The sequence below is a fragment of the Heterodontus francisci genome, chromosome 27, assembly GCF_036365525.1.
Source record: "Heterodontus francisci isolate sHetFra1 chromosome 27, sHetFra1.hap1, whole genome shotgun sequence".
Classification (NCBI taxonomy): domain Eukaryota; kingdom Metazoa; phylum Chordata; class Chondrichthyes; order Heterodontiformes; family Heterodontidae; genus Heterodontus; species Heterodontus francisci.
This window is the reverse complement of record NC_090397.1, coordinates 7,401,644-7,414,102: the sequence shown is the minus strand read 5'-3', so window position 1 is coordinate 7,414,102 and position 12,459 is coordinate 7,401,644. Positions and strand designations below refer to the sequence as shown.

The 12,459-nt window shown below is 42.6% G+C and overlaps 1 protein-coding gene across 7 annotated transcripts in view; it reads left to right on the top strand.

Moving 5' to 3' along the window:
* Positions 1-12,459, top strand: part of LOC137384622 (cilia- and flagella-associated protein 54-like) — a 712,374-nt gene that overhangs the window by 406,493 nt on the left and 293,422 nt on the right. For all 7 annotated transcript variants that reach the window (XM_068058759.1, XM_068058758.1, XM_068058757.1 and 4 more), the window contains 2 exons: positions 2,986-3,072; positions 5,281-5,400. In XM_068058759.1, coding sequence (XP_067914860.1) covers positions 2,986-3,072; positions 5,281-5,400 — 207 coding nt within the window. The remainder of the gene's footprint in view (positions 1-2,985; positions 3,073-5,280; positions 5,401-12,459) is intronic.

The following is a 12,459-nucleotide window of genomic DNA, read 5'->3' as shown; positions in this document are numbered from 1 at the left end:
TGGCCTCCTCATGTGGTGTATGCCCTTCCTCCCCACAACCCCCCAAGCTGGTAGAATACCAACAGTGGTATGATTGGCCCCTGGGTGGGAAGGCCATTCTTGAACTTCCCTGTCCCAGACATAATCGGGGGAGGGGGGTTGGGAGGAGGGTGAGGTGGTTTGCCCTCCTCCCCACCATTCTACGGCATCCCCCACCACCCTCCCCCCCCCCCCACAACCTCCCAGCCCACTTCCATTGAGTTGGGGGGGGGGGGAGGGGGAGATTAAATTCTGTCCTATATTTTTGATTGTAACTGATACTTTTGTTTTTACTTAATTTGGCTTGATTTAGACATAAATATTACGGAAAATAGAATTTGCCATGTTAATGTATGTATTGTAATAAGTTCACTTGTCATCTCTGCACCTTTAACAACTTGGTATTTTCTTACAAGTTGTGCAATTCTGATGCCAAGAAAAAGTGTCAATTATTATAGAAACTTATAAAAGCTCTTTTTGTTCTCCGCTGCTCTGGAGCATTTCCAATTATGCATTTCAATTGCTAAACAATATACCTCTTTAGACAATTGGCAGATGGTGTATGAAAACTACCAAAATAGGCTGCACCAATGATAAATCTGACTGAATAGATTTCTGTATCAATGTTTTGCTCTGATCTCAATTTTTTAATATTTTTAACATAAAAATCATCTCAACTTAAAACAAAATTTTAGAAGTGTTCTAAGATACGAAATTACGGTGTGACCTATCTGTTTTGATCTGAAAAGAAGTAGAGATTTTGTAACTTGTTATTGACCTAAAAATAGTTCAATCAGGTGTTAAACTAACCAATGCATAGTAACAAGAAGAGAAAAAGTAATAATGAAATCAAATTAAAGATCTACCACATCACCCTAGGTTGTGAACAAGTTGCTACAGAACAGCTAACATCTGAAGGCTCCCCAAACTGGAAGAGAACGTGAATGATTTAAGTCAAAGAACTAAATTATTGATGATACGCTTGTGTGGATGTGCATACAGAAAATTATCTTCATATGGTTTCCACCAAAACTTTCTTCATGGTTATTTAGTTTCCTTTAAAGATATAGTTTATTCATATCTTTTACAAGCCCAGCTACATTTGATGGCTCTTCCTGTCATTTGTCTTCATCTATTGCCATCCATAACCTCACTCTTTTCTCTGATGTCCTCCATTGCTAAATGTGAAGCTTTCTTCATACATACTAGGTGCATCACTCGCTTTCAACACTCCTTAATTCTCTACTCTGCCCAAATCTGCTAAGAATTGAATGCTGCTTCTATATCTGGGAAAGCTTTTCTAGCAGCTCTTTCATGTAGTAGCACTTGATACAAGGAAAAGTTTACTGCATGGGAGGCAATCTCTTTTTCACCTTTAACCTCCAATCATTTAATTCCTTGTCTCTTTCTTTCCACTGTATGAATACTACTATGCCCAGATCTCCTCTGAACTTTTTTTTTCTACTGAACTCTTTAGCTGCAAATATACTCTGCCAGACACTCTTCCCTTTATTGTTTCTTCACTCTGTTAAAATAAGAACTTATTGTGTGGTTTCCTATTCTGGTTAGTTTTTTTCCGAGGCCTCAAAGCTCTACACCTCTCTAAGTCTTCCTGTCCTAATATTTCTTCAGGTCACCAAAACTCAAGCCTAATGTCACCTATTCATTACTTCCTGATTTACCTTGATGCAGCTGAGATCAATGTTTGAGATTTTGTGTGGAGCACTGCACCTAGGGCTCAAGTGGCACCTACTACCTCATGTGCCACTTGATGAGTGCATTAAAAAGAAAGAAAATTAACAATTGAAAAAAGCTTATATAAAGTATAAATTGACTGATTCATTTTGACAATGTTCTAGTGGCATTTTGTGCTTTGATAGAGAAAATAACTTTTAGTGAATAACAATTTTACAAAAACATTTTTTTTTTCACAGGAGGCAATAAAGGTGTATTATATGGTGCTCATTCTCTGATGTATTTTACCATCTAGTGGTTCCATGGAAATAAAGTAACCTGCGATTACTTGCGTGGCAGTTGGAGGTGGTTAATTTGGCTATGCTGCAGGGGAAGCTGGCAAGCAAAGCATTGATTTCCACAGAAAGGGAGGGAGGAAACAGAAGTCAAATTCTGGAGAAGTAGCTTGAGGGAGAGAGACCAGGAAGGTTGCAGCTTCAGTCTACAATCTGTGCTGAGTTAGGTGTGCTTAGTGATACAGCTGGTGGGCTGCTTTGATTAATTTGAGTGCCAGTTGATTTGAGCACCAGTGAGATTGGAAGAGGAAAATTGGTCAGGATTCTCACTGCCGATCATTATCAAGTGATCCCTCTGCCCTAACAAAGATTCAGTGCCTCGAGGGAGAGGGGAGCAAATTGGCAAAAGAGGAGGGGAAAATATTATGTGTTAATGTGCCATTGCCATTCATCCCCAAGCTGTTTAGGAGCAACATTGGCAAAGGCCTGGGAGTAGTTAGTGTGTAGAATGAAGTAATTGACCTACAGTAGGGCGGAAAGTAAAATACCTGAAAGGCTGGCCTATAAATATGATTCCTGCTTCATTGTATATGGTTTTCAGTCCACACAGTTTATACATTTGAAATAATTACTATGTAATCCCCAGAAAAGGAATAATTCATAAATGCTGAATATCTGAAATAAAAAGAGAAAATGCCAGAAATATGCAGGTCAGTCAGCACCTGTAAAGAAACAAAAGGCAAATTAGTGTTTTGGGTTTGTCTGAACTGAAGCTGGAAGATAAGTGAACACCTAAGTATTACTGAACAAAACAAATGGGGGACACACCAGGTAGTCACAATTCGGGAATGCTGACTTCAGCAAGATAGAGGAAATAATGGATTGGATGCTCAGCAATCAACCTTTTTATGACAGGATGCCTTGCCCAATGTAAAGCTTACCACTGATTCAGTTGAAAAAGCTTGTTTTAATCATGTATCTCTGTTTTACATGGTAGACTCTACCTTTGTTCACGCTCTACCAGTACTTTGTCAATGCAATCTGTCGTGACGTACACAGAAGTGTTGAGGGAAGGATACTGAAGGTAACAGGACATTGCTATTGGAGTATGTTGTTTTGTGTGATTTTCTTTAAACCATGTAAATTTAGAGCCATCATAGAATTATAGAGCTACTTTCCTATTACTCCATTCAGATTAAAATAACCAAAGGAGGTGAGGATATGCTCCGTGCAGTTGCTGCATGCGTCACCATATACAGCTGCATGAGCACTCATATGCATTCTTACAAATCTAACTACACAGGGAAAAAGTGGAAATTTGACAACTTGTTAAGAAATGGTGGTTCCTTTTCTCAGTGTACATCATGTAGTTTTGCTATAATAAAAACAAGAAATGCTGGAAACACTCAGCAGGTCTGGCAGCATCTGTGGAGAGTTAACGTTTCAGGTCAGTGACCCTTCTTCAGAACTGGCAAATATTAGAAATGTTAAAGGTTATAAGCAAGTAAAGTGGGGGTGGGGCAAGAGATAACAAAGGAGAAGGTGTAGATAGACAAGGTCACAGAATAGCTGACCAGAAGGTCATGGAGCAAAGATATGTTAATGGGTGTTGAAAGACAAAGCATTAGTACAGAAAGAGTGTTAACGGACTGAAATTAGAACAGCCGCAAGTACAAACATGAAAAAAACAGTGGGTAAGCAAACTGAACAAACTAAGATGAAATAAGATAAAATAAACACAAAAAAAATTTTAAAAAGGAAAAATAAAAAAATAACTAAAAATAAAAGTAAAATGGGGGGCCCGTCATGCTCTGAAATTATTGAACTCAATGTTCAGTCCAGCAGGCTGTAATGTGCCTAATCGGTAAATGAGATGCTGTTCCTCGAGCTTGCGTTGATGTTCACTGGAACACTGCAGCAATCCCAGGACAGAGATATGAACATGAGAGCAGGGGGGAGTGTTGAAATGGCCAGCAACCGGAAGCTCGGGGTCCTGCTTGCAGACTGAGCGGAGGTGTTCCGCAAAGTGGTCACCCAGTCTGCGTTTGGTCTCCCGAATGTAGAGGAGACCACACTGTGAGCAGCGAATACAGTATACTACATTGAAAGAAATACAAGTAAATCGCTGCTTCTCCTGAAAGCAGTGTTTGGGGCCTGGGATAGTGAGGAGAGAGGAGGTAAATGGGCAGGTATTACACCTCCTGCGACTGCAGGGGAAGGTGCCTTGGGAAGGGGATGAAGTGATGGTGGTAATGGAGGAGTGGACCAGGGTGTCACGGAGGGAACGATCCCTTCAGAATGCTGACGGGGAAGGGAGGGGAAGATGCGTTTGGTAGTGGCATCACGCTGGAGGTGGCGGAAATGGCGGAGGATGATCCTTTGGATATGGAGGCTGATGGGGTGGAAAGTGAGGACAAGGGGAACCCTGTCACGGTTCTGGGAGGGAGGGGAAGGGGTGAGGGTAGAGGTGCAGGAAATGGGCTGGACACGGTTGAGGGCCCTGTCAACCACAGTGGAGGGAAATCCTCAGTTGAGGAAAAAGACATATCAGAAGCGCTGTCATGGAAGGTAGCATCATCAGAGCAGATGCGTCGGAGAAGGAGAAACTGGGAGAATGGAATGGAGTCCTTACAGGAGGCAGGGTGTGAAGTCCGTTAACACTCTTTCTGTACTAATGCTTTGTCTTTCAACACACCATTAACATATCTTTGCTCCATGACCTTCTGGTCAGCTATTCTGTGACCTTGTCCTATCTACACCTTCTCCTTTGTAATCTCTTGCCCCACCCTCACTTTACTTGCTTATAAACTTTTACATTTCTAATATTTGCCAGTTCCGAAGAAGGGTCACTGACCTGAAACGTTAACTCTACTTTTCTCTCCACAGATGCTACCAGACCTGCTGAGTGTTTCCAGCATTTCTTGTTTTTATTTCAGATTTCCAGCATCCGCAGTATTTTGCTTTTAATATAGTTTTGCTAATTCCTTACAGTTACCAAGAGAACAATATGTTTTATAATGCATTCTTCATCTGTTACTGCAGTAGTCACAACTGAAATAGAAGGAACGTTGAAATGTGTTTCTTAATACTTGCTCAAATTGTTTATAAGGGATTTAAAAAACCAAACTTGATAAGACTATTTGGAGGGGTTGTATTGACCTATTGATTGGAAAAAATAGGTCCTTTTCTTTTTCCTAAACATTGCCAATTTGGAATTTGTTTTGATTTAGTTTTACAATCATTTGTTGATTGATTAAAGTGAATTTATTTTTATTTTGATAAATCTAAACAGGTGAGGGTTTTGACAGACTTGGGCCTCTTTGCAGAAGCTTTTGAGGAACAATTTTTCTTGCTTAATGGTAAAAAGATCCCACACACACTTTTGGGAGGTTTCAGAACTCTAGGGTCCAAGGTATGAAACAGTATTTTCATTCAGTCAACTGATCATTTTTTGTAATATATGTTTTGATAATATGTTCTAATAACTAATAATATGAAAATAACTACTATGTTCCTATCTCTCCTTCTGCCAATATATAACACACAGAGGGATACATTTTCCTCAGCGGGTAAAGCATGATACAAAACTAAACAAAACATAGAAATAAATTGACAAGGAATGCCAAAAGCGATTGCGTTTGTTTTTAGTGGGACGTGGGTGATGATCCCGCTAATGTGATTTCTTCTCTGACATGTTCTTTACACAGAGAGTGGTGGGTGCGTGGAATGCACTGCCAGCGGTGGTAGTAGAAGCAGATACATTAGGGGCATTTAAGCGACTCTTGGATAGGTATATGGATGATAGTAGAATGAAGGGTAGGTTGTTAGTTTGATCTTAGAGTAGGTTAAATGTTTGGCACAATATCGTGGGCCGAAGGGCCTGTACTGTGCTGTACTGTTCTATGTTCTATGTTCTATGACTCCTTATCACTCATGGCCTGCTGTCAAGCAAAACTTCATTTCCAGTGTCATACTTGACTGGGCCTGATTAACCTGCAATGAAATATGAAGTACAATCATGGCTATTTAAGCCCATCAATTCCTCCTTTGAGAGGAACCTATGATCTTTCCCATTGACTGACTTCAAAGTTTATGTATGTACACCCGTACCAGGTAACGATCACTCTGTAGAAATGGAATCGGTTCTGAAAAAAGCAGCAGAATTCACAGTGGATGAATTACCAGGCCCTTATTGGTGTACCTTAGGTTGTTGAGAGGTCAGACTTCAGATAGTGAAAACTCTTGCTACAATTTTTCAATCCTCAAATATTCAAATTGTGCCACGACACTGGAGAGTGACCAATATAACACCTTTGTTTAAGAATGCACAGAAGGGAAAAGCAAGTAAATGTGGACAAGTTAGTCTAAAGTCAGTTGTGGACAAACTCTTAGGGTGGAATGTTACTGCCTTCGTCCCTGGAACAACAGGGGAACCATTTTTGGGTTTGGAACATAACCCCTTGATGTGTGCACTTTGTGTTTGCTCTTCATCAGAGCAAACCAATTAACAGCCCGCCTCAGGCTCCCCGACCAATTAGGAAAGGAGGGCAGGATGAGGTGTCCCTCCTGTCAAAGGAAGGATTTCTATTTAAAGGGACCAGAACATGTTTCAGAAAAGCTCACAATAGCACTTTGATTGTTCAGCCTGTAACAACCACGGGAATGGAGCGGAGACCTGGGAAGGCTACCCGACCAGGTCACTCGATCGTGCCTGGAGGTCCTGCTGAGGAATCTAAGGGGCTGCAGTGAGCTGAGCTCTCACAAGGACAAGAGGAAGAGGACAACCTCTCCAACTAAACATACATGGATGGAAGTGACCAAGGAAATCAGCTGCAGGCGTATGCTCCCTTCATCCTGGAGAGAGTGTACTGAGAGGATCTAGGAGTTCAGGAGGGCATGACAGGTGAGTGCCATAACAATTTCAGGTACCAAGCTCGACACTCTGACTTGCCCAACATTCAACTATATAGCATACCTCAGGTCAACACACCTTGCAGCTCCACTCATTCCTGTCCCTGCAGGCACTTCACATCCTCATTTAAGCAGCCGACACTCACACTCACCCTCAGCCTATTGCCCTCTCACACCTTAACAGTCACCTTCCACAAATGTTGTCCTTCCCTCCTCTGCGCACAAGCCATTATGACCATTCACATCTTTCTGCTTTCTCTGCTTACAGAACAGCCCGCAACTTGGTGAGAGGCAGAGACCCGGGGGTGCCCTCCAGTGACAGGCACCTTGCTGACCATTGGCAATGGGTGCCCACCTGCTCCAATGGGAAGGAGGTTTGGTTCTGGGAGACTGCAGATGTCAGCAGCGACTTGCTGTGAGAGCCTAATCCTCCTGAGGCGCTGATGCTCTTGCATTGTTGACAGAGCTGATCTTCTACCTGTAGATTCTGTGTTGGGAGTCTCACCTCCTTCCAGCTGGATCTCTATGTTCATCTCCTCTGCCCTCTGGAGGGATATGTGGCCGAGAAAAAGATAAATGGTGCTGCTGCTGGTGTTGCTCCCGCTGCTGCTGGAGCAGTTGGTGCTGGTGTAGTTTGTGCTCTTGCCCTTCAGCAGAAATGGAAGGTGGAGCTGCAAAAGTTGCTTCCAGGCAGTGTTGAAGGCTGGCAACAAGGAAGTGCAGCTGAAGGTGAGTGAAGGGCAAGGCAGGTGAGGTGTCTTCCAAGTTGCTGGCAAACACCTGCCAAGCAGTGAAAGCACTCTCTGAGAGTAGAAGTGTTTTGAACATTGGTCTCTTAATGACCATGGCTGGAGCTCTTCAGTGTAACAGATCAAAGCTTTCCCAGCTTGTCAGTTTCACTGAAGAAGCTCTTTCCACTGTGCACTTGCCTCGGTGATGTTGGCGAGTTGCTGACAGCTTGGGAAACATGTTCCAGAGCTGAGAAATTTAGGATTCAGTTTTAAAACAGTGAATAATTGATTTCTTAACAGCCACACCACTTCTTAATTACCTACCTTATAGATCCAAGGGGGTTCCCCGCTCTCCTTCAATCCCACCCTGGGGAAAGCCGGCAGAGGGTGGATTCACATTGGGATCCCAACCTGACATCACTTTCTGGGACTTTCCCACCCAGCTTGCCCCCGAACCTGCCTCCAACGGCCTGGGAAAATTACCCCCTTAAAGTCGACAATTTGAGGAAAAATTAGTAAGTATTTAGAAATACATGGGATAATCAAGTCAGCTAGATTTGGATTTGTTAAATGCAAGCGTGTGAAAAACAACATTTGTGTTGCTAGGATACATAGGAAGCACTTTGCCATGTTTCAAACTGAAAGTGTCCTGGCAATGGCAGAAAAACAGGAAGGAGGAGGAGGATGAAAACAATTCCAAAGAGTCACTGGCAGCTCTGCAGAAAATGAGCGAGATTATTTTATTTTGGTCCGTTTCATTGAAATTAATCATTGGTAAGGTCCAGGTTACATTATTGAGATCGGTTTTGGGCACTGTACTTTAGGAAGGATATAAAGGCCATGGCGAGGGTGCACAAATGATTCTCTATGGTGCTAGGAACCTAAGTTACATAAGAACATAAGAAATTAGGAGCAGGAGTAGGACAATCGGTCCGTCGAGGCTGCTTCACCATTTAATAAGATCATGGCTGATCTGATTGTGGCCTCAACTCCACTTTCCTGCCTGTCCCCTGCACCCCCCCCCCCTCCAATCATAATGCTTGACTCCCTTGTAGATCAAAAATCTGTCTAACTCAATCTTGAATATTTTCAATGACCCAGCCTCCATTGTTCTCTGGGGAAGAGAATTCCAAAGATTAACTACCATCTGAGAGAAGAAATTCCCCACCTCCATTTTAAATGGAAGACTCCTTATTTTGAAACTGTGCTACCTTGTTCTAGATACCCCCACGAGGGGAAACATCCTCTCAGCATCTACCCTGTCAAGCCCACTCAGAATCTTTAATGTTTCAATAAGATTACCTCTCACTCTTCTAAACTCCAATGTGTACAGGCCCAACCTGTTCAACCTTTCCTCATAAGACAATCCCTTCATTCCAGGAATAAGCCTAATGAACCTTCTCTGAAATGCTTCCAATGCAAGTATATCCCTTCTTAAGTAAGGACACACCAAAACTGCATGCAGTACTTGAGGTGTGGTCTCACCAGTGCCCTGTATAATTGTAGCAAAACTTTCTTACTTTTATACTCCATCCCCCTTGCAATAAATGCCAACATTCCATTTGCCTTCTTAATTATTTGCTGTACCTGCATGCTAACTTTTTGTGATTCATGTACAAGGACACCCAGATCCCTCTGTACCGCAGCATTCTGCAGTCTCTCTCCATATAAATAATATTCTGCTTTTCTATTCCTGTTAAAGTGGACAACCCCACATTTTCCCATATTATACTCCATCTGCCAAATTTTTGCCCACTCACTTAACCTATCTGTAGTCGTTTGGCAGTACAGAACTTGAGTATTGCTGAAAGTAGAGACATTTTGTCGAAGCTTTTCGTCTTGCACTCATCAGGACAATTCGCAGGAATACCAATGTAAGGGAAAATAACATATTTATACTGTATGGGAAGAGAGTGCTGATTGGTTGGCAAGTGGACTCTGATTGGTAGAAGCGTTGCCATGGAGAATGCACCAGTTTATGGTGACTGACAGTTTGGTTGAAATTGAAACCAGGCAACTTGACTCTGGTCAAGGCATTGCCCTGTGGAATGAAGCAGCAAATGGCTGTCACTTATTTTGTTCAGCTGCAACAGATGCAATGTATGTACATTTTCTTTCTGTCTGCAAAGAACAGGGCCCTATGTATTAATATATGTAGCTTCCCGTATGCACAAAAGTGCCACGAGCCCTGCTGACAATCTTAAATTAGTTGTCAGCGTAATGTTTAGTACACTGAAGATTATTTAGCAAATGTTGTCCAATCGCAGAATCACATCCAATTTTGGACACTGTGTTTTGAGTTTTGCAAGCATGAGCTAGTTGGGTACGGCCTGTACCTTGCCCGTTGTAAACAGCGGAAGGGACATGTTGTTTGATACGATCCACCAATCTTTGGGACGTACAGCCTATATACCTAGCATCACAATGGCATTGAAATTTATCTATCACATTACTCATTTGTGTGAAAGTGCCCAGTCTACCTCCGATTACCCTGGAAGGGTAACATATCCCAAAAATTTGAACAACAGGTGAAGCTAGCTGTTTCACGCTACTGCTATGCAGTCGCAACATATGTGGTGTTCACCACTAACAGGATGCTGTCATCAAGCCAAAAAGATGTCCTGCCCATTACACAAATTAGTAATGTTAGATATGAATTTCAATGCCAGTGTGATGCTATATATATAGGCCGTATGTCCCAAAGACTGGCGGATCGTATCAAACAACATATCCCTTCCGCTGTTCGCAATGGGCAAGGTACAGGCCGTATCCAACCAGCCCGTGTTTGCAAAGCTCAAAACACGGTGTCCAACATTAGATGTGATTCCGCGATTGGAAGGCATCTGCTAAATAATCCTCAGTGTGCTAAGAATTATGCTGACAACCAATTTAAGATTGTCAGTCGGACTCGCAGTGTGGCGTATTTGCGTGCACTGGAAGCTCCATATATTAATACACAGGGCCCTGTGCTTTGCAGACAGAAAGAACATGTACACACATTGTGTCTGTTTCAGCTAAACAAAATAAATGACAACCATTCACTGCTTCATTCCTCAAGGCAATGCCTTGACCAATCCGAGTCAAGCACCCTGGTTTAAATTTCAAACAAAGCTTGGCAGTTAACTGTCAGTCACCATAAACTGGTGCATTCTCCATGGCAATGCCTCTACCAATCAGAGTCCACTTGCCTACCAATGAGCACTCTGTTTTCACACAGTATAAAATTGTTGTCTTCCCTTACATTGATGTTCTTGCAAATTGTCCTGATGAGTGCAAGACGAAAAGCTTTGACAAAATGTCTCTGTTTCCAGCTATCTATATCTCTTTACAGACACTTGTGTCCTCCTCACAACTTGCTTTCCTACTTATCTTTGTATCATCTGCAAATCTGGCTATAATACACTCGGTCCCTTCATCCAAGTCATTAATATAGATCATAAATAGTTGAGGCCCCAGCACTAACCCTGTGGCACTCCACTAATTACAGTTTGCTAACCATTTATCCCAACTCTCTGTTTCCTGTTAGTTAGCCAATCATCTATCCATCCTACTATATTCCCCCCAACATGATGAGTTCTTATCTTATGTAGTAACCTTTTATGTGGCACCTTATCAAATGCTTTTGGAAATCCAAATACACTACATCTAATGGTTCCCCTTTAACCACCCTGCTTGCTACATCCTCAAAGAACTCTAATAAATTTGTCAAACATGATTTCCCTTTCATAAAAGTTTTAGTTAATGAAGACACATTAGAGAAACTGTGGCAGTTTTCATTAGAACAAAGAATGTTAAGATTTAACAGGTGTGTTCAGAATAAAGTAGAATTTTGATAAGCTCTGGGAATTTCCTCCGAATTCTTCCAATCGGCTGCTGTAACTTTGGCAGAAGATCAGTGTATTCCCTAAATAGTTGTATAGCTGGGGAATTCCTGGTTAAAGAAGGTCATTAGAGAAAACCTATGACTGAGCTGGCCCTGGTTAGGGAAACGGTGGAGCTTGATTTCCACCTACTCCTGTCATACCACTGGCACCTAACCAGACTTTTCTCAGTTCAGGGTGGGTTTAAAGCATGAATTCTACTCCTGACTGGTTCTCTGCTGCTGGGAAGGAGGAAAATATGGTCTAACTACAGCACTTCAAAGGTGTTTTAAATAAAAGAGTTGTGGCGGTGGGGTGAGGGGAAGAGAGAGAAAAAGAGAGCTGGAGCTCAAGTTACAATACCAGGGACAGCGGAAGATCAACATCAGGAGTGTCTGTGTTGGTCAATGCCCAAAGGTTTCGTAAAGCTGCACTGGAAGTCCGTTTGACATAGATAAAGGCTCATGCGCCCAAGGAGCGAGGCACCAGAAAATGGATGTGCTTGTAGGTTTTTTTTATTCGTTCGGGGGATATGGGCGCTGCTGGCTAGGCCAGCATTTATTGCCCATCCCTAATTGCCCTTGAGAAGGTGGTGGTGAGCTGCCTTCTTGAACCGCTGCAGTCCTTAGGGTACACCATCAGTGCTGTTAGGAAGGGATTCCAGGATCTTGACAGCGAAGGAACGGTGATCTCGTTCCAAGTCAGGATGGTGTGCAGCTTGGAGGGGAACTTGCAGGTGGTAGTGTTCCCATGAATCTGCTGCTCTTGTTCTTCTAGATCTTACACACTGCTGCAACTGTGCGTTTGTGGTGGTGGGAGTGAATGTTGAAGGTTGTAGATGGGGGTGCCACTCAAACGGGCTGCTTTGTCCTGGATGGTGTTGAGCTTCTTGAGTGTTGTTGGAGCTGCACCCTTCCAGGCAAGTGGAGAGCATTCCACCACACTCCTGATTTGTGCCATGTAGATGGC